The following is a 26051-nucleotide window of genomic DNA, read 5'->3' as shown; positions in this document are numbered from 1 at the left end:
CACCTTGCATTGTGTGGTGGAAAGCAGACTGGGCCAGGTTTTCCTCTAGGATTTTGCCTGTGCTTAGATTCATTCAGTTTATTTTGTATCCTGAAAAACTCCCCAGTCCTTAACAATCACAAACATATCCATAACATGATGCAACCATCACTATGCTTGAAAATACAGAGAGTGGTACTCAGTAATGTGCTGTATTTGCCCCAAACACAGCACTTTGTATTTAGGACAAAAAGTATATTTCTTTGCCACAGTTTTTTGCAGTATTACTTTAGTGCCTTGCTGCAAACAGGATGCATGTTTTGGAATATTTTTATTCTGGACAGGCTTCCTTTTTACTCTGTCAAATAGGTTAGTATTGTGGAGTAACTATAATGTTGTTGATCCATCTTCAGTTCTCCTTTCACAGCCATTAAACTTTGAACTGTTTTGTATTGTTGTAGTGACTGGGTGTATTGATACAGCATCCAACATGTGATTGGAAACCCATGTTGAAATTCACTGCGCGACTGAGGGAACTTACAGATAATTGTATGTCTGGGGTACAGAGATGAGGTAGTCATTCAAAAAGAATGTTAAACAGCATTATTGCACACAGAACGAGTTCATTTTTTAATCTTGAACTCACGACATTTCAGCTTTAAATGTTTTATTAATTTGTAAAAATGTCCTAAAAACATAATTCCACTTTGACATTATGGGTTATTGTGTGTAGGCCAGTGACCATTTATTTTTTTTTTATTTTTTTTAACAAATTGGAAAAAGTCAAGGGGTGAGACCTTTCAGTCGCTGTAATTAGGCTTCTCCAAGCTCTGATGCGGCTGAAGGTCATTAGTAGCCCACCAAACTTGCTCACTACCTGGTACTCAGCAGTCTATTGTCCCTCTAATCACTCTGACATCAATGCAAATGTATTCGAAAATCTAATCAAACACTTCATGAGAGCTCATGTTGCGCAACATTTCTATATGCTATGCAATTGAGGGAGAAAACAGAGGGATGGCCTCTATTAAAAAGAGGATCCCATCAGCTTTCTATAGGCTAGGCCTACTATATTTATTTCTCAACTTTCCTGATATTAAGCACATTGTTTATATTTACAACAGGACTATAGCCTACCGGGCTGGCATGAAAATGAACCAAGGGAAAAGCGTCCTTCCATTCACTATATAAATGGTTAGATGACATGTATTTTTTCCCACTGCCTGTTTCGATACAGGTGCATAATAATGGTTCATTCTAAATAAAACATTTCACACATATATTATTTAGTATAAGTAAAGACCAGATTGAATCAAGAATAGTCTGATGGGTGCTAATATTAGCCTATCGCTTGTGAATGCCTTTTTGCTGCCAATTTTTCTATTATTTGGTTGCACACCTCATATAACCTCTCCGATAGGCATATATGTGTTAACGTTTGTATCACAACTAAAGTGGCCAAATAACTTCTTAAAATTAAGCATAATCCACTTTGCAAGGGGTGTAGAGCCTAACTGGCATACATAAGCAGCACGAGTTTCAAGTTTGGGGAAAATCATTTACACCATAAATATGCACCTTTATAATAAAAGCATTACATGCATAATTGCATTTGCGATCACTTTTGATAATGGCGTTTTCTGCTAATGGAACATTCGCACTTACAGCCTACTACCATGTAGTAGTTTTAATAGTTTATCAACATTTTAAGCTAAACGTTCTGATCTGTTGCGTCAGCCACATCGCGTAAAAAATGCTAGTGGTTGTATTAATTTGGGCCTACGTTTTATTATGAGGGATAGTAGATTGACATAGACTAGTGCTTTTGCTGTTCGTTAGACCTACTCATCTTGTTGGCTGACGAAAAGTAAATGTGGACAGTTCTTCCAATAATCTTCAACATGCACCTCGGAATGCCGCAGTGAAGTGCTTGTCAAATTGTGAATGAGTGACTGATGAAGTGTGTACAGCCTGAGCAAAAAACAAAGCAGAGCTCATGCCTTTCAAGCAAATTGGAAGCAGTCTATCACAGTGCAATCCATTTTGTCACCAAAGCCCCATATACTACCCACCACTGCGACCTGTATGCTCTTGTTGGCTGGTCCTCGCTTCATATTCGTCACCAAACCCACTGGCTCCATGCAGGTAAAGCCCAGCCTTAGCTCACTGGTCACCATAGCAGCACCCACGCGTAGCACGCGCTCCAGCAGGTATATTTCACTGGTCACCCCCAAAGCCAATTCCTCCTTTGGTCGCCTTTCCTTCCAGTTCTCTGCTGCCAATGACTGGTACGAACTACAAAAATCCCTGAAGCTGGAGACTCATATCTCCCTCACTAGCTTTAAGCACCAGCTGTCAGAGCAGCTTACAGATCATTGCACCTGTACATAGCCAATCCAACTACCTCATCCCCATATTGTTATTTATTTTTTGCTCTTTTGCACCCCAGTATCTCTACTTGCACATTCATCTTCTGCACATCGATCACTCCAGTGTTTAATTGCTAAATTGTAATTACTTCGCCACTACGGCCTATTTATTGCCATACCTCCCTAATTTTACCTCATTTGCACACACTGTATATAGACTTCTCTATTGTGTTATTGACTGTACGTTTGTTTATCCCATGTGTAACTCTGTTGTTTGTGTCGCACTGCTTTGCTTTATCTTGGCCAGGTCACAGTTGTAAATGAGAACTTGTTCTCAACTGGCCTACCTAGTTAAATAAAGGTGAAATAAAAACTAAAATATATGCCTTTCAAGTGACTTTTTTTCAAATCATAGAGTCGCATCATGCAGCATTACAATGTATTAAAAGATTGAAACATATAGCCCAACGTTTGTAGAACAACTAAAGTAATTAATGTAACTCTAAATTAAGCATATAGGAATAGGTATTTCTTTGTTAACCGCTCAACACAGAATAGCCACGTGCGCACTCCGTCAAATCGTTTGGAGAAAATATAATTTCTATTTTAAATCAGCTTTGTTCAATTGTATTCTTCATATTATAAAATAATGCCACGGAATTCTAAGCAAATCTTGTCTGCTAAATGAATTAGTGTAGCCCACAGCCATTTGGCATAGCCACATCAGGCCAACTCAGAGTATGCAAATTCTGTTCTGAAATAAGACTACATTTTCTTCAAATCATGCTTCTTTAGACCTGTCTAAAATAAATGAATTTATTGTGAAGGTGTAGGCTATATTACATGACTTTATTAGACTTTAAAAAAAAAGTAGATGTTCCAAAGGTCTGCATCAGTGGCTTGTAGGCTGTGCGTGGAAGCCAGGAGATGCTAAATGTGTTTGTTAATTAAACGGTAAATTACCGTGAGACTGACAGTTATTTGCTTGACAATCACCAGCTGACAAAATTTCGTGACCGCCACAGCCCTAGGTGTGAATACTTTCTGAAGGCACTGAAAGTGACCAAGGAGTGTCTCTCCCACTGGATTGTGGAGGCCATCTCCCTGAAATATTGCAGCAAGGGTTACCTAGCGGTGTACGTACCCACTCCACCAGGGTTCTGGCGTTGTTTAAAGAGTTGACTGTAGGAGATATTTGTGCTGCGGCGAGTCGGGCATCATCACATACTTTTGTGAGGCTTTATCAATTGAAGGAATGAATACAAGCCTCACGCTTATCAACTGTGGAATGAGGGGGTTCCAGCAAGGCGCAAATTTCATTGGCCTTGTCAGATTTTAGATACTTCGGCCGATGTTACGAGAGTGCGACTCCCCCATTGTACGTCGTTTCCCTCCTTCAGGGAACAGTAGTTATCGTCATAACATTACATTCTGTTGGAGGTACTCAAAGAGAAACACTAATACATTCGGAGGGTATTCAGACCCCTTCCCTTTTTCCACGTTGTTACATTAGTTTTATTTAAAAACTGATACAAATATATACATATATCCTCAGAAAACTACACACAATAACCCATAATGACAAAGCGAAAACCGTTGTAATTTTTAGAAATGTATTCAAAATAAATAAACAGAAATACCTTATCTACATACAGTTGAAGTCAGAAGTTTGCATACAGCTTAGCCAAATACATTTAAACTAATTTTTTTCATAATTCCTGACATTTAATCCTAGTAAAAATTCCCTGTCTTAGGTCAGTTAGGATCACCATTTTATTTTAAGAATGTGAAATGTCAGAATAATAGTAGAGAATGATTTATTTCAGCTTTTATTTCTTTCATCACATTTCCAGTGGGTCAGAAGTTTACATACACTCAATTAGTATTTGGTAGCATTGCCTTTAAATTGTTTAACATGGGTCAAACGTTTTGGGTAGCCTTCCACAAGCTTCCCACAATAAGTTGGGGGAATTTTGGCCCATTCCTCCTGACAGAGCTGGTGTAACTGCGTCAGGTTTGTAGGCATCTTTGCTCGCACCCGCTTTTTCAGTTCTGCCCACACATTTTCTATAGGATTGATGTCAGGGCTTTGTGATGGCCACACCAATACCTTGACTTTGTTGTCCTTAAGCCATTTTGACACAACTTTGGAAGTATGCTTGGGGTCATTGTCCATTTGGAAGACCCATTTGCGACCAAGCTTTAACTTCCTGACTGATGTCTTGAGATGTTGCTTCAATATATCCACATAATTTTCCTGCCTCATGATGCCATCTCTTTTGTGAAGTGCACCAGTCCCTCCTCCAGCAAAGCACCCCCACAACATGATGCTGCCACCACCGTGCTTCACGGTTGGGATGGTGTTTTTCAGCTTGCAAGCATCCCCCTTTTCCCACCAAACATAAATGGTCAATACGGCCAAACAGTTCTATTTTTGTTTCATCAGACCAAAGGACATTTCTCCAAAAAGTACGATCTTTGTCCCCATGTGCAGTTGCAACCGTAGTCTGGCTTTTTTATGGCGGTTTTGGAGCAGTTGCTTCTTCCTTGCTGAGCGGCTTTTCAGGTTATGTCAATATAGAACCCGTTTTATTGTGGATATAGATACTTTTGTACCCGTTTACTCCAGCATCTTCACAAGGTCCTTTGCTGTTGTTCTGGGATTGATTTGCACTTTTCACTCCTTCCTGAGCGGTATGACGGCTGCGTGGTCCCAGGGTGTTTATACTTGTGCACTATTGTTTGTACAGATGAACGTGGTACCTTCAGGCGTTTGGAAATTGCTTCCAAGGATGAACCAGACTTGTGGAGGTCTACAATTTTTTTTCTGAGGTCTTAACTGATTTCTTTTGATTTTCCCATGATGTCAAGCAAAGAGGTACTGAGATTGAAGGTAGGCCTTGAAATACATCCACAGGTACACCTCCAATTGACTCAAATTATGTCAATTAGCCTATCAGAAGCTTCTAAAGCCATGACATCATTTTCTGGAATTTTCCAAGCTGTTTAAAGGCAGTCAACTTAGTGTATGTAAACTTCTGACCCACTGGAATTATGATACAGTGAATTATAAGTGAAATAATCTGTCTGTAAACAATTGTTGGAAAAATTACTTGTGTCATGCACAAAGTAGATGCCCTAACCAACTTGCCAAAACTATAGTTTGCTAACAAGAAATTTGTAGAGTGGTTGAAAAACGAGTTTTAATGACTCCAACCTAAGTGTATGTACACTTCCGACTTCAACTAAGTATTCAGACCCTTTGCTATGAGACTCGAAACTGAGCTCAGGTGCATCCTGTTTCCATTGATCATCCTTGAGATGTTTCTACAATTTGGAGTCCACCTGTGGTAAATTCAATTGATTGGACATGATTTGGAAAGAAATACATGTCTATATAAAAGGTCCCACAGTTGACAGTGCATGTCAGAGCAAAAACCAAGCCATGAGGTCGAAGGAATTGTCCGTAGAGCTCCGAGACAGGATTGTGTCGAGGCACATATCTGGGGGAAGGGCACCAAAAAAATGTCTGCAGCATTGAAGGTCCCCAAGAACACAGTGGCCTCCATCATTCTTAAATGGAGACGTTTGGAATCATCAAGACACTTCCTAGAGCTGGCCGCCCGGCCAAACTGAGCAATCGGGGGAAAAGGACCCTGGTCAGGGAGGTGACCAAGGTCCTGATGGTCACTCTGACAGAGCTCCAGAGTTCTTCTGTGGAGATGGGAGAACCTTCCAGAAGGACAACCATCTTTGCAGCACTCCACCAATCAGGCCTTTATAGTAGAGTGGCCAGACAGAAGCCACTCCTCAGTAAAAGGCACATGACAGTCCGCTTGGAGTTTGCCAAAAGGCACCTCAGAACTCTCAGACCATGAGAAACAAGTTTCTCTTGTCTGATGAAACCAAAATTGAACTCTTTGGCCTGAATGCCAAGCGTCACGTCTGGAGGAAACCTGGCACAATCCCTACAGTGAAGTATGGTGGTGGCAGCATCATGCTGTGGGGATGACTTTCAGTGTCAAGGAATGGGAGACTAGTCAGGATCAAGGGAAAAATGAACAGAGCAAAGTTCAGAGCGATTCTCAATGAAAACCTGCTCCAGAGCACTCATGACCTCAGACTGGGGCGAACGTTCACCTTTCAACAGGACAACGACCCTAAGTACACAGCCAAGACAACGCAGGAGTGACTTCGGGACAAGTCTCTGAATATCCTTGAGTGGCCCAGCCAGAGCCCGGACTTAAACCCGATCGAACATCTCTGGATAGACCTGAAAATAGCTGTGCAGCGACGCTCCCCAGCCTGACAGAGCTTGAGAGGATCTGCAGAGAAGAATGAGAGAAACTCCCCAAAGACAGGTGTGCCAAGGTTGCAGCGTCATACCCAAGAAGAGCGAAGGCTGTAATCTCTGCCAAAGGTGATTCAATAAATTACTGAGTAAAGGGTCTGAATACTGTGATATTTCATTTTGAAAAACCTGTTTTGTCATTATGGGTATTGTGTGTAGATTGATTTGACTTTTTTAATCAATTTTAGAATAAAGCTGTAATGTAACAAAATGTTAAGGGGTCTGAATACTTTCCGAATGCACTATATATGATATCCGGTTTTACTGAGTGGGATCTGTACAGAGGTGGGCAGAAGAACTCACGTTGGGTGTGGCGTCACCACACTGTTGGCAGAGTGCACACTGCCTCTCATCTTTGGTCCGGTCGAGTTCCAGGGCACCGGTTACAGCACCATTTGTACCTAGACAAGATACACCAAACACATTAATTATTTAATTGACCATTCACATTGTTAGGATCAAGGGAAATGCGAAATCAGTCATTGCACTCAATTTCTTTACACACTACAAAGATCTTCTTGTGCTGGTGAATGGGGTTACATGTCTGCTTAAAGACTAGGACATAAGCTTTGTCCCAAATGGCACCCTATTCCTAACACAGCTCTGGAAAAAAATTAAGAGACCACTGCAAAATGATCACTTTCTCTGGTTTTACTATTTATAGGTATGTGTTTGGTTAAAGTTAACATTTTTGTTTTATTCTATAAACTATTGACATTTCTCCCCAATTCCAAAAAAACATTTTTAGATAATTTAGAGCATTATTTCCAGAAAATAACTGGTCAAAATAACAAAAGAAAATGCAGTGTTGTCAGACTTCGAATAATGCAAAGAAAATGAGTTCCTATTCATTTTTAAACACAATAATGTTTCAACTTAGGAAATCAATATTTGGTGGAATAACACTGATTTTCAATCACAGCTTTCATGCGTCTTGGCATGCTCTCCACCAGTCTTTCACATTGATGTTGGGTCACTTTATGCCACTCCTGGCGCAAAAATCTAAGCAGCTCGGCTTTGTTTTATGGCTTGTGACCATCTATCTTCCTCTTAAATCACATTCCAGAGGTTTTCAATGGGTTTCAGGTCTGGAGATTGGGCTGGCCATGACAGGGTCTTGATCTGGTGATCCTCCATCCACACAGTGACTGACCTGGCTCTGTGGCATGGAGCATTGTCCTGCTGGAAAAATGTTCCCCAACTCTGAGGATTGGTTGTCAGAGTAGAAAGAAGCAAGTTTTCTTCCAGGACAACCTTGTACGTAATGTGGCTTGATTCACGTGTCCTTTACAAAGACAAATCTGCCCGATTCCAGCCTTGCTGAAGCACCACCAGATCATCACCGATCCTCCACCAAATTTCAGTGGGTGCGAGACACTGTGGCTTGTAGGCATTTCCAGGTCTCGCACCCAATGTCCTGGAAGAAAACTTTTCTTTCTACTCTGACAATGTTCCCCAACTCCGAGGATTGGTTTTTCCAGCAGGACAATGCTCCATGCCAAGACGCATGAAAGCTGTGATTGAAAATCAGGGTTATTCCACCAAATTATGATTTCTGAACACGAGTATTGTGTTGTTTAAACGAATATGAACTAATTTTCTTTGCATTATTCGAGGTCTGACAACACTGCATCTTTTTTGTTATTTATGACCAGTTGTCATTTTCTGCAAATAAATGCTCTAAATGACAATATTTCTATTTGGAATTTGGGAGAAATGTTGTCAGTAGTTTATAGAATATTTTTTTTAAATTAATTTTACCCAAACACATACCTATAAATAGTAAAACCAGAGAAACTGATCATTCTGCAGTGGTATCTTAATTTACAGAGCTGTATAGTGCACTACAGTTGACCATAGCCCTATGCCTATGACCAGACTCCCTATTTGGGAAACAGCCATAGACTACATACCTTGGGATTTGAGTGGGACGCCCTCCAGCGCCCAGGGCTGATGGGTGGTGACTGAGGATGGGGGAGGGATGCTGTTCCCCTGCTGGAGAAACCCTGAACCCCTGGTAACTTGGTACGTCCTCTCCAGCCACTGTGCATAGCTGTGCTCCATAGATGGAGGAAGAACTGCCTCGGGGAGCATACCACTGAGACAGAAGAGGGGGCAGACTTGCTCAGCAACAGAGCAAACAATTTTTAACCCATAAGAGTCTAAATCCTGTCTAAGTCAGGGGAAGGAGGCGTGCTGCAAGCTATATGATATTGTTTTAAGGTCATACCAAGGATCATTTAGCTATTTGATTTGGGAATTGTACGACCCATTTAAGTAGCAAACATACAAGAAAAATAGTATTTTGCCTTACTGCTATTAGCACATACAAACACAACAAATATGATTCAATAGAGATAATCTATTCACCCCACACACACACAAAAAAATATTCTAAAAGAAAGTTTGTTTGGAAGTGTCTGTGCTATATCTAAGGCACTGCGTCTCAGTGCTAGAGGCGTCACTACAGACACCCTGGTTCGAATCCAGGCTGTATCACAACCAGCAGTGATTGGGAGTCCCATAGGGTGGCTCAATTGGCCCAGCGTCGTCCGAGTTTGGCCGGTGTAGGCCGTCATTGTAAATAAGAATTTGTTCTTAACTGACTTGCCTAGTTAAATAAAAGGTTAAATAATTTAAAATATAAATAAAAAATATTAGATTTAAGAAAGATCAGGAAATATTTGTGTTTAACCCCTTATTTTTGGCACTAAACAGTCTAAGCCTGAAGAGTGAGGAGGGGGGGGGTTCCTACTAAGCTACACTACATGACCAAAAATATGTGGACACCTGCTCATCACACATCTCATTCTAAAATCATGAGCATTAATATGAAGTTGGTCCCCCTTGCTGCTATAACAGCCTCCACTCTTATGGGAAGGCTTTCCACTAGATGTTGGGAACATTGCCGCGGAGACTTGATTCCATTCAGCCACAAGAGCATTAGTGAGGTCGGGCACAGATGTTGGGCGATTAGGCCTGCCTCGCAGTCGGCGTTCCAATTCATCCCAAAGTTGTTCAATGGGGGTTGAGGTCAGGGCTCTGTGCAGGCCTTTGAAGTTCTTCCACACAGATCATTTCTGTAAGGACCGCACTTTGTGCACGGGGGCATTGTCATGCCCCCGTGAAATGGCCTTCAAACTGTTCCCACATATTTGGAAGCACAGAATCATTTAGAATTTCATTGTATGCTGTAGCGTTATGATTACACTTCACTGGAACTAAAGGGGCCTAGCCCTAACCATGAAAAACAGCCCCAGACCATTATTCCTCCTCCACCAAACTTTACAGTTGGCACCATGTATTGGGGCAGGTAGCATTCTCTGAAATGATTTGTTGGCAAGGTGGCATCCTATGATGGTGCCACATTGAAAGTCACTGAACTCTTCAGAAGGCCATTCTACTGCCAATGTTTGTCTATGGCAATTGCATGTCTGTAACAGGTGTGGCTGAAATAGACAAATCCATTCATTTGGTGTCTACATACTTTATATCTGGAATTGTTTTAATTGTGTCATATATATGATAATTTTGCTATTTGATTTAGAATTTTAACTTCTTATGGCTGGGGGGGGCAGTATTGAGTAGCTTGGATGAATAAGGTGCCCAGAGTAAACTTCCTGCTAGTCAGGCCCAGAAGCTAAGACATGCATATTATTAGTAGATTTGGATAGAAAACACTCTGAAGTTTATAAAACTGTTTGAATGATGTCTGAGTATAACAGAACTCATATGGCAGGCAAAAACCTGAGAAAAAAATCCAACCAGGAAGTGGGAAATCTGAGGTTTGTAGGTTTAAGTCTTTGCCTATCCAATATACAGTGTAAAATTTGGTCTGATTGCACTTCCTAAGGCTTCCACTAGATGTCAACAGTCTTTAGAACCTTGTTTCAGGCTTCTACTGTGAAGGAGGAGAGAATAAGAGCTGATTGAGTCAGGTGTCTGGCAGAATGCCATGAGCTCAGTCAGGCGCACGCCCGTGAGAGTTAGCTGCGTTCCTTTTCCTTTCTAAAGACAAAGGAATTGTCCGGTTGGAATATTATTGAAGATTTATGATAAAAACATCCTAAAGATTGATTCTACACATCGTTTGACATGTTTCTACAAAATGTAATGGAACTGTCGTCTGAACTAAGTGCCTGCGCCGTGTGAATTTGGATTTGTGAACTAAACTTGAACAAAAAGGATGTATTTGAACATAAATTATGGACTTTATCGAACAAAACAAACATTTATTGTGGAACTGGGATTCCTGGGAGTGCATTCTGATGAAGATCAAAGGTAAGTGAATATTTATAATGCTATTTCTGACTTCTGTTGACTCCACAACATGGCGGGTACCTGTATGGCTTGTTTTGGTCTCTGAGCGCTGTACTCAGATTATTGCATGATGTGCTTTTTCCGTAAAGCTTTTTTGAAATCTGACAAAGCGGTTGCATTAAGGAGAAGTTTATCTATAATTCCATGCATAACACTTGTATCTTTTAGCAATGTTTATTATGAGTATTTCTGTAAATTGATGTGGCTCTGCAAAATCACCGGATGTTTTGGAACTACTGAACATAACACGCCAATGTAAACTCAGATTTTTGGATATAAATATGAACTTTATCGAACAAAACATACATGTATTGTGTAACATGAAGTTCTATGAGTGTCATCTGATGAAGATCAAAGGTTAGTGATTCATTTTCTCTTTTTCTGCTTTTTGTGACTCCTCTCGTTGGCTGGGAAAATGGCTGTGTTTTTCTGTGACTAGGTGCTGACCTAACATATCGCATGGTATGCTTTCGTCGTAAAGCCTTTTTGAAATTGGACACTGTGGTAGGATTAACAACAAGTTTATCTTTAAAATGGTGTATAATACTTGTATGTTTGAGGAATTTTAATTATGAGATTTCTGTTTGAATTTGGCGCCCTGCACTTTCACTGGCTGTTGTCATATCGATCATTTCTTTGAAGTATCAAAGAAATATATAAAACAATTATTGAATTATTTGGCCTTAATGCTATTAGCCTATACAAGCGCATTGAATAACTTTGATTCACTACATGGAACAACAAATAGTCCCCCCCCAAAAAATCTAAAGGAAGTTTGTTCTGAAGTGTCTGTTATACAGTGCATATTCAGAAAGTATTCAGACCCATTCACTGTTCACACATTGTGTTACAATACAGCCTTGACCTAAAATTGATTTAAAAAAAAAAACAATACACACACACAATACAGCATAATGACAAAGCAAAAACAGGTTTTAAAAAATGTGAAGTTAATGTCACATTTGCATAACTATTTAGAGCCTTTACTCAGTACTTTGTTTTAGCACTTTTGGCAGTGATTACAGCCTTGAGGCTTCTTGGGTATAAAGCTACAAGCTTGGCACACCTGTATTTGGGAAGTTTCTTCCATTCTTCTCTGCAGATCCTCTCTAGCTCTGTCAGGTTGGATGGGAAGCATTGCTGCACAGCTATTTTCAGGTCTCTCCAGAGATGTTTGATCGGATTCAAGTCCAGGCTCTGGCTGGGCAACTCAAGGACATTTAGAGACTTCAGAGTCCCAAAGCCACTCTTGCGTTGTCTTGGCTGTGAGCTTAGGGTCGTTGTCCTGTTGGAAGGTGAAACTTCACCCCAGTCTGAGGTACTGAGCGCTCTGTAGCAGGTTTTCATCAAGGATCTCTGTCCTTTGCTCAGTTCATCTTTCCCTCGATCCTGACTAGTCTCCCAGTCCTTGCTACTAAAAAACAACCCCCACAGCATGATGCTGCCGCCACCACCATGCTTCACAGTAGGGATGGTGCCAGGTTTGCCTGGTTTCACCCAGACATGACCCTTGGCATTCAGGCCAAAGAGTTCAATCTTATTTACACCAGACCAGAGAATCTTAGAGTCCTTTAGGTGCCTTTTGGCAAACTTCAAGCGGTCGGTCATGCGCCTTTAATTGAGTGGCGGCTTCTGTCTGGCCACTCTACCATAAAGGCCTGACTGGTGGAGTGTTGCAGAGATGGGAGCACCTTCCAGAAGCACAACCATCTCCACAGAGGAATCCGGAGCCATGTCAGAGTGACCATCAGGTTCTTGGTAACCTTCATGACCAACGCCCTTCTCCACCGATTGCTCAGTTTGGCACTGCAGCCAGCTCTAGGAAGAGTTATGGTGGATCCAAACTTCTTCCATTTAAGAATGATGGAGGCCACTGTGTTCTTGGGGACCTTCAATGCTGCAGATATGTTTTGTTACCCTTCCCCAGATCTGTGCCTCGAAACAATCCTGTCTCGGAGCTCTACAGACAATTCCTTCGACCTCAGGGCTTGGTTTTTGCTCTGAAATGCACCGTCAACGGTGGGACCTTATATAGACAAATGTGTGCCTTTCTAAATCATGTCCAATCAATTTGATTCGAGGTCGACTACAAGTTGAAGAAACATCAAGGATGCTCAATGTTAACAGGATGCACCTGAGCTCAATTTTGAGTCTCAATATTTTTAATATAAATTCTCAAAAAAATTGCTTTGTCATTATGTGGTATTGTGTTTAGATTGATGAGGAAAAAATACAATTTCCTGCATTTTAGAATAAGGTTGCAACGTAACAAAATGTGAAAAAGTGAAGAGGTCTGAAAACTTTCCGAATACACTGTATATCTGAGTGATACAGTATAAGAAAGATCAGGAAACAATAATAGATTTTTTATTACATGTACTTAACCCCTTATTTTTGGCACTAAACAGTGTTACACACACACACACACATATCTATATACACACACATACCGTTGAAAACGGAAGTTTACATACACCTCAGCCAAATACATATAAAATCAGTTCACACAATTCCTGACATTTAATCCGAGTAAAAATTCCCTGTCTTAGGTCAGTTAGGATCACCAGTTTATTTTAAGAATGTAAAATGTCAGAATAATAGTACGAGGGACCTTCAATGCTGATTTATTTCAGCTTTTATTTCTTTCATCACATTCCCGGTGGGTCAAAAGTTTACATACACTCAATTAGAATTTGGAAGCATTGCCTTTAAATTGTTTAACTTGGGTCAAACGTTTTGGGTAGCCTTCCACAAGCGTCCTACAATAAGGGGTGAATTTTGACCCATTCCTCCGTGACAGAGCAAGTGTAACAGTCAGGTTTGTATGCATCTTTGCTCGCATCCGCTTTTTCACTTCTGCCCACAAATTTGCTATAGAATTGATGTCAGGGCTTTGTGATGGCCACTCCAATACCTTGACTTTGTTGTCCTTAAGCCATTTTGCCACAACTTTGGAAGTATGCTTGGGATCATTGTCCATTTGGAACACCCATTTGCGACCAAGCTTTAACTTCCTGACTGATGTCTTGAGATGTTGCTTCAATATATCCACATAATTTTTCTGGCTCATGATGCTATCTATTTTGTGACGTGCACCAGTCCCTTCTGCAGCAAAGCACCCCCACAACATGATGCTGCCACCACCGTGCTTCATGGTTGGGATGGTGTTCTTCGGCTTGCAAGCCTCCCCCTTTTTCCTCCAAACATAACAATAGTCATTATGACCAAACAGTTCTATTTGTGTTTCATCAGACCACAGGACATATCTCCAAAAAGTACAATCTTTGTCCCCATGTGCAGTTGCAAACCGTAGTCTGGCTTTTTTATGGCGGTTTTGGAGCAGTGGCTTCTTCCTTGCTGAGCGGCTTTTCAGGTTATGTCAATATAGGACCCGTTTTATTGTGGATATAGATACTTTTGTACCGGGTTTCCTCCAGCATCTTCACAAGGTCCTTTACTGTTGTTCTGGGATTGATTTGCACTTCTCACACCAAAGTACATTAATCTCTAGGAGACAGAACATGTCTCCTTCCTGAGCGGTATGACAGCTGCGTGGTCCCATCATGTTTATAATTTCATACTATTGTTTGTACAGATGAACGTAGTACCTTCAGGCATTTGGAATTTGCTCCCAAGGATGAACCAGACTTGTGGAGGTCCCCAATTTTTTTCCCTGAGGTCTTGGCTGATTTCTTTTGAGTTTTCCATGATGTCAAGCAAAGAGGCACTGAGATTGAAGGTAGGCCTTGAAATACATCCACAGGTACACCCCCAATTGACTCAAATGATGTCAATTAGCCTATCAGAAGCTTCTAAAGCCATGACATAATTTTCTGGAATTTTCCAAGCTGTTTAAAGGCACAGTCAACTTAGTGTATGTAAACTTCTGACCCACTGGAATTATGATACAGTGAGTTATAAGTGAAATAATCTGTCTGTAAACAATTGTTGGAAAAATTACTTGTGTCATGCACAAAGTAGATGTCCTAACCGACTTGCCAAAACTATAGTTTGTTAACAAGACATTTGTGGAGTGGTTGACAAACGAGTTTTAATGACTCCAACCGAAGTGTATGTAAACTTCCGACTACAACTGTATATATATACACATAGAAATAAAATTTCAACTGGTACGGGGGAGCTTCAGATGAGTCTTGTGAGGCCTGTGGGCGTCCTAGAGCAACACAACATGTATGTGTTCTTGAGTCTCACCTTTCCACAAAGGGGTCATATTAGTGTGTAGCCCGAACTGTTCGTACGCTACAGACAGACGTTTTCAGATTGGCTGTCTGGGCGTCATGTTCTTATAGGCACTATAGTATTGCCAGCCTAATCTTGGGAGTTGATAGGCTTGAAGTCATGAACAGCACTGTGCTTCAAGCATTGCGAAGAGCTGCTGGCAAACACAGGAAAGTGCTGTTTGAATGAATGCTTACGAGCCTACTGCTGCCTACCACCGCTCAGTCAGACTGCTCTATCAAATATCAATTCATAGACTTAATTATAATATAATAAACACACAGAAATACGAGTCTTAGGTCATTAATACGGTAAAATACGGAAACGATCATTTCAAAAACAAAGCGTTTATTCTTTCAGTGAAATACAGAACCGTTCCGTATTTTATCTAACGGGTGGCAACCCTAAGTCAAAATATTGCTGTTACATTGCACAACCTTTAATGTTGTGTCATAATTATGGAAAATTCTGGAAAATTAATTACGGTCTTTGTTAGGAAGAAATTATCTTCACAGTTCGCAACGAGCCAGGCGGCCCAAACTGCTGCATATACCCTGACTCTGCTTGCACTGAACGCAAGAGAAGTGACAATTTCCCGAGTTAATATTGCCTGCTAACATGAATTTCTTTTAACTAAATATGCAGGTTAAAAAAAATATACTTCTGATTTTTAGAAAGGCATTGATGTTTATGGTTAGGTACATTGGTGCAACGACAGTGCTTTTTTCACGAATGCGCTTTTGTTAAATTATCACCCGTTTGGCGAAGTAAGCTGTGATTTGAGGATAAATTAACAGGCACCGCATTGATTATATGCAACGCAGGACAAGCTAGTTAAACTAGTAATATCATCAATCATGTGTAGTTAACTAGTGATTATGTTAAGATTGATTGTTTTTTATAAGATAAGTTTAAATGCTAGCTAGCAACTTACCATGGCTCCTTGCTGCACTCGCGTAACAGATGGTCAGCCTGCCACGCAGTCTCCTCGTGGATTGCAATGTAATCGGCCATAATTGGCATCCAAAAATGACGATTACCGATTGCTATGAAAACTTGAAATCAGCCCAAATTAATTTTGCTAATAAGACTCCCATGGGGGTGCGGAGATCGACTCTAGGGGGTTAAAGTAGTATTCTTTGCTAGCTTTTTAAAAACAAGTATTCTATGCTTGCTTTATCTTTAGGCAAAACTATTTCTTGTCATAGTTGATTTGTTCAGGGAGATTATTTTTCTTTTCTTCTTGGCGGAAATGTGAGAAAGTCGGTCAAAATGTATAACATACACAGTCATATCACATAGCGTATCCATTTACCTTGGGAAATCTTTGGAGAGTGGGTCCCACATTTTCTGATCTTGGCTATGAAACCAACTGAAAGTCTCCTCCAGCAACTGAAAGGACAGATATACTCAGTGAGTGATCTTTGTACATCATTAAGGGGAGTCAATACGCAAAAGGTCCACTAGAGAGACTTTCAGAGTTATTTTATGCTGTTTTATTAATTGAAAAAATTAATCAAATAGCTCAGAAAATCAATTTTTTGAATGCGGACACTACTAATCTGAGTAAATAGGCAAACAAACAATAATGATTTGGCCAAGTATGGCCCATAACAATGTCTATAGCATTAATGGAGGAAAGGTCTTTCTACTAACCTTCAGGTAGTGAGACCTGGCCAAACAGGTGGGACTCAGGCCCTCAGGGAGAGACGACTCCTCCTTCAACCACTTCCTCATCACCATGACAACATCCTCATGGAACGATTTCTGATTGGTTGACAAAAGCAGATTTTTTTTTTAAATTTCACCTTAATTTAACCAGTTGAGAACAAGTTCTCATTTACAACTGCGACCTGCCCAAGATAAAGCAAAGCAGTGCGACACAAACAAACGTACAGTCAATAACACAATATAAAAAGTATATGTACAGTGTGTGCAAATGTAGTAAGATTAGGGAGGTAAGGCAATAAATAGGCCATAGAGGCGTAATAATTACAATTTAGCATTAACACTGGAGTGATAGATGTGCAGATGATGATGTTCAAGTAGAGATACTGGGGTGCAAAAGAAAAGGAAGAACATTGTCAAGTTTAGGAGACAGACGCAGTGGTGTGTATTAATGGATGCCAAGGTAAGCCAGGCTTCCCCAAAAAATCTATATATACATTTAGTCTCTGCGTTTCATAATGTTTCTTAAATTCGCAAGAAGCTGAATGTATTTCACAGGAAAAAGCATCAGAGCGAGCGAAACAGCGCCCCTCTGTCTCTCTACGTGTAGGCAAACTTTCTGATGCCGTCTGGTCCAAATGAGTATGACATTGTTGCCGCCCGTAGCATTCAAGGCAAGGGAAGCCAGCGAGCATCTGACCTCCCTTGACAAAAATAAATAAATAATAATAATTGCCAATCAGCATTAAGCTAAACTGAGCGAGCGGAACTGTGAATGGTCCTGGCGCACCAACAAAAATAAGTGTCAAGGGAAGCCAGCTTGGATTTGGCATCCTATCAAATCCCATTGAGAGCATACGTCACTTAGCTAAAAATGGGCCCTTTCCTAAATTAGCCATGGATGGAAACAGGGATTTGGCGATGTGGTTTTTCTTAATTCTCCGTACTAGCCAATGACTATAACGGCAATTCTGATCCAACCATTAACTAATTTATTGTTGTGCCCCTGGCCTGAGAGGCTGGAAGTTCAATATGTAGCTAGATGTAGAAGGGTAATGTTAACTAGCTAACGTTGCCCGTGAATTGAAGTTAGGCTAGCGAGCAAGCATTTTAGCCAGATAGCCTAGGACAACAAAAAATAAAGTGTGTACTGTATGACAGAGTTAGACCGTTTCATCAACATGAAAGAGGAGGATGGCATTGGCATTTCTCTACAAGTAGAGCGAGTCATGTTTTATCTACTTGCACGAACATGCACACATAAAAATCAGAACCATCGACAGCCACAGCTTACGTTGATTGGACTAAATTTGTTTTTGGTATCTTTTATTTGTCACTGTGTTAGACTAAGCGGAGGTGATTTGATGATGTGGAAGTTTAAATAAATGGTGCTGGAATAGTGTAAGCACCTCCTGTTTTCTTTGTGACTTGTGGTAACTCTCTGTGTTCGAAATCAGTAGTTGTTTAGCGGTCCGAACATGTAGGAAGCATTAACCTGCTTGACCATGCTGTAGGTCATGTACTGTCTGTTACTGTACATGCAATATGCTTTGTGGACAGAGGTTGCTATACGGCTTTGTGATAAAACAAAAAGGTGTGATTCTGCCACTGTGACTTTTTATTGTCTCTGACTTTAGGCCTATATATCACAGTCGCAAGGCATATGAATTAACAGGTTATAGAGCAAACAACGCAATTATCACAACACATAGGATTCAATTTACTGTACTATTAGAGCGTCTATATGAGCTATAAGAGCATCTGCTAAATGACCAAAATGTAGACGGTGCCTTCAGACTATAACAACAATGTGACTTATTCCACATCGTTGCTTAGTCTGAATGCAAAATGGCTTAAATATATAATTATTTTCACCCACAATACCAAGTAAAAACGTTTTTATAAATGTTAGCAAATTCATTGAAAAGGAAATACAGAAATATCACATTTACATAAGTATACACCCAGTCAATACTTTGTAGTGGCACCTTTGGCGGAAATTACAGCTATGTCTTTTTGGGTCTCTAAGAGCTTTGCACACCTGGATTGTACAATACTTGCCCATTATTATTTTAAAAAGTTGATTGCTGATCACTGCTAGACAACCATTTTCAAGTCTTGCCACACTGGTTGTATTCGGGGCATGTGACAAATCTATCAATCGGTGCCCTATTTTGCGAGGTATTGAAAAAAACTACTGACGCGTTCTGACTCCTAAACTTGAAATATTGTTTATCATCAGGTATCCTATGGAAATGAAGAGTGCCATAGTGTGGTTTCTACACCAGAAGTTAATGGAGGAATGTATATGGTGGAGGCAATTAAGCTTGGAATGTACTGAAAAAAGGAAAGGCAATCACATGGTTTCAGTCAGTCACTGATAAGGATGGAGAGATATGGATTGGTGAGGAATGGGGGCTAAGGTCAGGTCAGATTAAGGGAGAAGGAACAGTTTACTGCCCGCATCACTTAACTTCCTGCCTAGCAACAAAGATGTAATGTTTAGAGGGGAGGAGGAGACTCCACCTAAAGGGGGGTATATATACTTGTGCTGGTGGAAACATGTCTTTGTCTGATCAGCTGTCTGACCCTTTGGGGGAATAAACTTGGCTTGAGCTTTAACAATCGTCCGTGAGTTTTTACTCGGTTAATTTAAAACCTAACACATCCCTGATCTTTGTGGTTGAATCTGTGCTTTAAATGCACTACTCGATTGAGAGACCTTACAGATGTGTGTGGGGTAAAACCATGTTGACCATTATTATTGAACACGGAATGAGTCCATGCAACTTATGTGATTTGTTAAGCACATTTTTACTCCTGAACTTATTTAGGCGTGCAATAACAAAGTCAATACTTATTGACTCAAAACATTTCAGCTTTTAATTCTTTAATAATTTCTAGAGTTTTCTACAAACAAAATTCGACTTTGACATTATGTGGTATTGTGGGTAGATTAGTGACACAAAAGCTATATTTAATACATTTTAAATTCAGGCTGTAACAACAAAATGTGGAAAAAGTCAAGGGGTGTGAATACTTTCTGAAGGCACTGACTGTAGAAAGTGACCAGAATGTGGTCTGAAAAGAGTACAATATTGATGCCCTGAGAGCAAAATCGACAACCTCTAGGTCTAAATAGTTTTCATGTGGCATAATTCAAATGTTTAAAAAGGACTGAGGTATCTCACCAGAGAAGTGTACTGTCGCCCTTCAAATTTTTGACCCACGGCATGTAGGTCGCAGATGGGCTGGTGTTTGTCCCTGAAAGCATCTGGTTCGGTGGATTCCTCACACTACAGGGGAAATAACAGCATAGTACATGGAGACTGCTGTCAGAGGGTCAGCGTTGAGGGATATACAATAGATAAGACAGTCTAAACATTTTTGTTGTTTTTGGATACAGAGCGAGAGTATGTCTGACTCGTGACTACTTGATGACTCTACTGTGATGGAGGCAGTCCGTACCTCCCTGCAGGTGATCAGGTGCTGGGCAGAGGAGTCAGAAAGGAGGTTGGCCAGCACCTTCTCTAGCCCCGCCCTCAGCCTGTCCTTCAGCTCATCCTTCCAGGAGCCGGGCTGTGATTGGCTGCAGGGTGTACAGGAGTACACTACGCTCTCTGGCAGGCTGGACATGATCTCATACAGGTCATCTGACAGACAAAAGAGAGGAAAAATGTCAATGTCATGGAGTGGATTTATAGTGAGAGTTGTTCTGATCCCTCAAATTAGGGCCTATATTTTGATTGAGGTGGCATCTTCCCCTACATACTGTTCACAGCGGTGGTCACCCATTCGCCTGGAGAGCTACCCTCTTGCAGGATTTTGTTCCAGCCCTTATCTCTAACACACCCGATTTCTGGATCAGGTGTGTGTGGTAGCTGGATCAAGTGTAGGGCTGAAGCAAAAGCCTGCATACCAACCAGAAACCCTCTGTGATGAGTGTTGGCCACCCCTGCTGTACATCCCCTTGATGAAGACAGTTTTAAAGCTGAAATATTAGTCCCACTCACCAGAGAGCCCTTCACATTTAGAATGTACCCAGTGGCTACACCTGGAGCACTCCATCATCTGACTGTTGTGGTCCTTCTCCTCGTAACACTTGGAGCAGATGGTGCAGAAGTTCCCTTGTAAAACAAATCAGATGTACTACAGTAATCAAATGGGGAAATTAAACAAATACATAACATGACAAGAAGGTCCTGACAAAGGATCAGCTATACAACTGCTCTCATCCCTCTCTTCTTGGACTGTTCCTGGAGTTTGTCTATACCTTCAGGTCACGAAATCAACACCCACCACCTGCGGGTCAATTTAGTCATTGGCGGGTAAGATGTCTATATCACCAGCCATGTTGGCGGCTGGTCAGGGCTCGACGGCGCAAGCATTTCAGGACACATTTGTGAATAAAAATAGTCCAGTATGATCACATTTATAGTCAAATAAATGCTGCTAGGTGATTATATATATATCTTTCATAGCTGGTAAAATTATCTCACAAAGTCAAAGGACTACGAATCCTATATAGCCTATCCCACCTCGCACTGCAACCCCGCCTGGCTGGGGGCTGTGCGCACGTGAAGAGCTGAGTGAAAGATTCATTTTAAGAAACGCTGTGCACAGGCATAAAAGTTGTTCTAATTTACTTGAAATGAAAGTCTAATGAAATGTTTCTTGGAAATGTACAATGTTTTGTTCACAAGCTAGGTTGTTTTTCAATGTTTGAGTTCCAACTGCTAGGGAAGAGAAGACAGCGCTTCTACTAGCCAGACTCAATCTCACAGGCACGAACAAGTCACGTTACCGTGGTAACATCATGAACATTTGTGTCTCATCTGTAATATTCTGGTTAATACCACATTACGTCTTACTAGTTATACACAGATTGTAATGTTTCGCTGAGGTCCTACCTTTGACGTGGAGCGTGCTGCAGTCGGGACAGAGGTCCTGCTCGTGGTTCCAGGCCATGTCCCAGGTCTTCCCTGGTGTCACTCCACAGCTTTTACACCGGATACACGTCATACACACCTGGGACACGGGGGCAGGTAGCCCAAAGGTTAGAGAGATGGACAAGTAACCGGAAGGTCGCTGGTTCAAGTCCAGGTTAGGGCGAAGAAAAATGGGAACTGAATTGGCTGAGAACTGAGGGTTGCTGTTTCAGATCATTACTAGCATATCCACCATTGTTGTGCCCTTGAGCAAGGTACTTCACCCCGAAAAACTGCTCCGCTGTGGCTTACCCTGTGTTGATTCGAGCGTCGGGCTTGTGTGTGTGTGTGTGTGTGTGTGTGTGTGGTGTCGGGGGGGGTATTCACCCACAGTACAGTTAAAACATGGTGGTAAATCAGAATGGGGATCAGAGAGAAAAAAAAGTTACACAGAAATATAAATAATGCATTCCTGGTACTTACCCAGGGCATGTTACAGTTGATGGGCTTTGGGTAGGTGGGTCCCAGACAGGAGGGGTGGTAGCAGTTCTGACACCTCCTGCACTGCAACACAGGCTAAAGGAAGAAACAGTACATTTAAAATGTGAAAGTTGGGGGTGAAAACACTACCAAATCTCAGTTCACTTTTGAGGATCCTGCTGACATGCACACCTTGTTGTTCTTGTGCTTCCGGCCGCACACATGGCAGAACTTGCAGCGGCGGCAGCACCAGTTCTCCTTGTTCTCCTCCTGGGGTCGCTCTTCCGGCCAGAGGCAGAAGCTGTGGAAGGGCTCGCAGCACACCTGGCAGTAGATCATCTGAGGGGAGGTGGTAAGGCAGTCAAGCACCAGGAGAACACATATTGCACTAAACCTACTGTTTTCCCAGATAACCCAGGGTAGCTCTTCAGTAAGCCTACGCCGCCTCCTGTGTGGTTCCTAGTTTCCTTCAAAGCAGTCAAACTTATCTACAATGAAATGTAATTATTCTAACACAGGCACAGCATATTCTGTAAATGCATTTCCATGGTTACCTCATGGTGTCCTTTGCTGGCACAGAGCAGGCAGACAGGATGAGGGGTGACTGGGACGGAGGTGAGGATACTCAGACCGCCCATCAACCACACGTTCTGGACGGCACAGTCCTCCTGGGAGAAAGAAGAGAGAACACAATAATAGTGTGACTTAATGACTGTTTGTACGGGAGGGAGATGGCAATATTTACAAATGGTATTTCGAGCTAATAAAATAATCTGAAAGAGAGACCCTCACCTTAAAGTCTACGCGGATCCGGTGCGTCCCGGTCTTCAAGTGGCCCTTTTGGGGGAGTCCGTTGACTAGGGTGGCGAGGATGTTAGTTGGTGTGTGTTCTGCGGCATTCTGGGAACGAAGGACATAGTGGGGATCAATTCTGGGATTATGTTGCAGCACCGCCTCTTTAACAATAGTCTCCTCCTCTTCCTGTGAAGACTCCTCCTCTGGCTCCTCCTCCTCCTGCATGACCGACTGCACCACACATGGGGGCAACCGTTGCAGCTGCACCTGCAGCCGCCACTGTAACCGCAACGGTGGGATCCTGGGTGGGCAGGGCTCGCTGGGGCTCCTTGTTATGTGGCTCTCTGTGACCAGCAGCCCTGGATGGTGCTCCTCTGAGTTGCTCCCCTGTGCATGTGAAGGGGGGGAATGCTTAAGCCAAAGAGGGGGACCAGCGTTACAGCACGACCACGGTCACATGCTAGGTGGCGGGGTAGCGGCACCAAGGTAGAGGAAAAGAGGCGAGCCACCAAAACTACCTTTGGCTTTGAGAGAAAAGTGTAGATAGGAGAAGTGAAGGAGAGGAGTTAAGAGAGGGTTAGATATGCTAATCATTGTTAAAGCATGCCTAGTCAAACCAGAAAGAAAGAGGACCCATTACCCACAGTAGTTAACTGTGAGTGAGAGCGAGCGAGATCATGCCTGTCAAAAGAAACACCGAGTCACGGCGTCTTTGGATTCCAGAAAAAGTCATCAAGATTGCAGAGGATCCAGAGGATTTTTGAATGACGGTATAAATGCATGCGTCGGCGATTGATGTGAAAGGAAGGGCATAAGCTTTTCCCAACGTCAGACTTGTATTAGAACACTAACATTACATTTTAAGCTTCAGCACCAAAAAGATGGGGACAGCAGTAGAAAATAGACAGTGCACATTTGATTATGAATTCTGATGGGAGTGGTTATTGGAGCTGCTCACTCCTGCATACAGAGGAGGAGGTTAGAGTGTGAGAGACTGATCAGTTAATCTAATAGTAGTCGTTTTGATTTAACGTGGGTGAGTAATGTCAGGCAGAGGCAGTTCTACGGGTAATTACCTTGTCGGCTCTGCGTCGGCCCAGCGGTCCTTTGGGCGGCCCAGGTCTGCGGTGCCTTACGTCACTGGGCACTGGGCCCTCCTCTGGAGCTAGGAGATCAGAGCGAGCAGCATCAGTCAGAGAGCAAGTGGGTTTTAACACACGAATAACAAACTCTCTACCTCAAACCAATACCCTGAAACCACTCAATGGTATTTTGGCATTTCTGACCTGCACTTCTATCCTCAAACACTTGTCATCCTCAAATCACTATGGTCTCTAACATCCAACCCTTTTCTTCTGATCTGCCTGGCTAATGGCTATAAATCCTTCAACTCCACCTGTCAAATCACTACATTTCAAAGATGGAGTTCAATGGATCTTGTTGTGGTGCAACTCAACAGGAGAAGCACGAATATGCATTGACCTATATTTTCATCATACACTAAGGCCCCTACCCCTGTGTACGGCATTACCTTGGTTGCTTGGGGCGACAGGATTCTTTACAGGACTCTTGACTGCTGCTTCTCCGCCCGTGTCTTCGTCCGAGTCTGACTTCAGCAGGCTGCTGTAGGAGCGAGGTGTCACGTTCCGCCTTGGCTGCTTTCTGGTGGACGGGCTCAGGCAGTCTCCAGGGGTTGCCGGGTCCAACCCCTCCTCTGCCTCTCCCTCCTCCCAGGACACCGACCCCTCGTCATCATTGGACTTAAAGACATTGGCTGATGACCTGCGCCGCCGCCTCGAAAGGACTGCACAACAAATTGAAGCCCAATGGTAACACTGAAATGATTGGCTGAATATTTGGGCCATGAGGCAGACCACCATGTTCGTGTGGTTTTCAGTTAACAGTGTCAATGTAATTGTAATTGGTAGTAACAGCAAACACACACAAGTGGCTTGTAGTCATTAGTAATTGATCCACTGGCTTCCCAGTTGAAGCTCGCATCGTCTTCAAGACCCTGGTGCTTGCCAACGGAGCAACAAGGGGAACCGGCCCTCCTTACCTTCAGGCTACGCTCAAACCCTACATCCCAACCCATGCACTCCGTTCCTCCACCTATAGCAGGGCAGCTCCCGCTCAGCCCAGTCAAAGCTCTTCTAATTCCTAGCACCCCAATGGTAGAACACGCTTCCCCTTAACAGTCAGGACAGCGGTGTCCCTGCCAATCTTCCGGAATCATCTGAAACCCTGCCTCTTTGAAGAGTACATGACATTTTTTTTTAAAGAGCCCCCCCCCCATCCCCCAAAAAGGCACTTGACTTGTCCTACGAGCACTGACTTTGCTGACAATTAAACATGTACTTGATACGATTGTGATGATGTCGTCTCACCTAGCGATCTTAAGACGAATGCACTAATTGTACGATGCTCTGGACAAGAGTCTGCTAAATGACTCAAATGTAAAATGATATAAATACAGACGTATTAAACATAACACCTACAAACCTGTGAATGGCTTGACGCCACGCTTTACTTTCCTTGCCTCAATCCGAACACATCGCTTTAACCTGGTGGCACAGGGAAATATTTATCATTTTAAAAACGGGTACCACGTTCAATTTGTACACAAGGCAACCACAGCTGAAGCTAGAAAGTAAAAATACAGTGTGTGTTTGTCCATGAGTAAATGAAAAGTAGGAGCACTTACACACAGCACTGGCGTCTGGTGTTGGGCCCTCCAAACTTGGGCTTGTCCAGGCAGTTGAAGCAGGTGCTGCAGTCACCCTCATGGAGGCAGCCCTGGCAGGACCCACAGCGGGTGGCACGACCCCCAGGACCAACCTCGTTATAGTTCCGCTTTAACTTGCGCTGCTTGCTGTACTTGTGCTTCTGTCTTGTCTTGTGCTCCTGAATGCTCTCGATTTC

General features: G+C 42.2%; 1 protein-coding gene across 1 annotated transcript in view; it reads right to left on the bottom strand.

Annotated features, from left to right (window-relative positions):
• LOC120022385 (histone-lysine N-methyltransferase 2B-like) overlaps positions 1-25009 on the bottom strand; it is a 40301-nt gene extending 15292 nt beyond the window's left edge. Inside the window, exons 1-14 of the mRNA XM_038966276.1 lie at positions 24661-25009; positions 24206-24294; positions 23127-23234; positions 22889-23002; positions 22527-22673; positions 22338-22430; positions 21837-21954; positions 20940-21053; positions 20395-20579; positions 20118-20222; positions 16915-17025; positions 16574-16650; positions 8613-8797; positions 7003-7100 (exon numbers count right to left, since the gene is read on the bottom strand). Coding sequence (XP_038822204.1) covers positions 7003-7100; positions 8613-8797; positions 16574-16650; positions 16915-17025; positions 20118-20222; positions 20395-20579; positions 20940-21053; positions 21837-21954; positions 22338-22430; positions 22527-22673; positions 22889-23002; positions 23127-23234; positions 24206-24294; positions 24661-25009 — 1893 coding nt within the window. The remainder of the gene's footprint in view (positions 1-7002; positions 7101-8612; positions 8798-16573; positions 16651-16914; positions 17026-20117; positions 20223-20394; positions 20580-20939; positions 21054-21836; positions 21955-22337; positions 22431-22526; positions 22674-22888; positions 23003-23126; positions 23235-24205; positions 24295-24660) is intronic.
• Positions 25010-26051: the final 1042 nt, after the last annotated feature.

This window comes from Salvelinus namaycush, chromosome 27, assembly GCF_016432855.1.
Source record: "Salvelinus namaycush isolate Seneca chromosome 27, SaNama_1.0, whole genome shotgun sequence".
In the NCBI taxonomy this organism is placed as follows: domain Eukaryota; kingdom Metazoa; phylum Chordata; class Actinopteri; order Salmoniformes; family Salmonidae; genus Salvelinus; species Salvelinus namaycush.
Note: the sequence above shows the minus strand (reverse complement) of the source record. Positions and strands in the feature narration are given on the sequence as shown.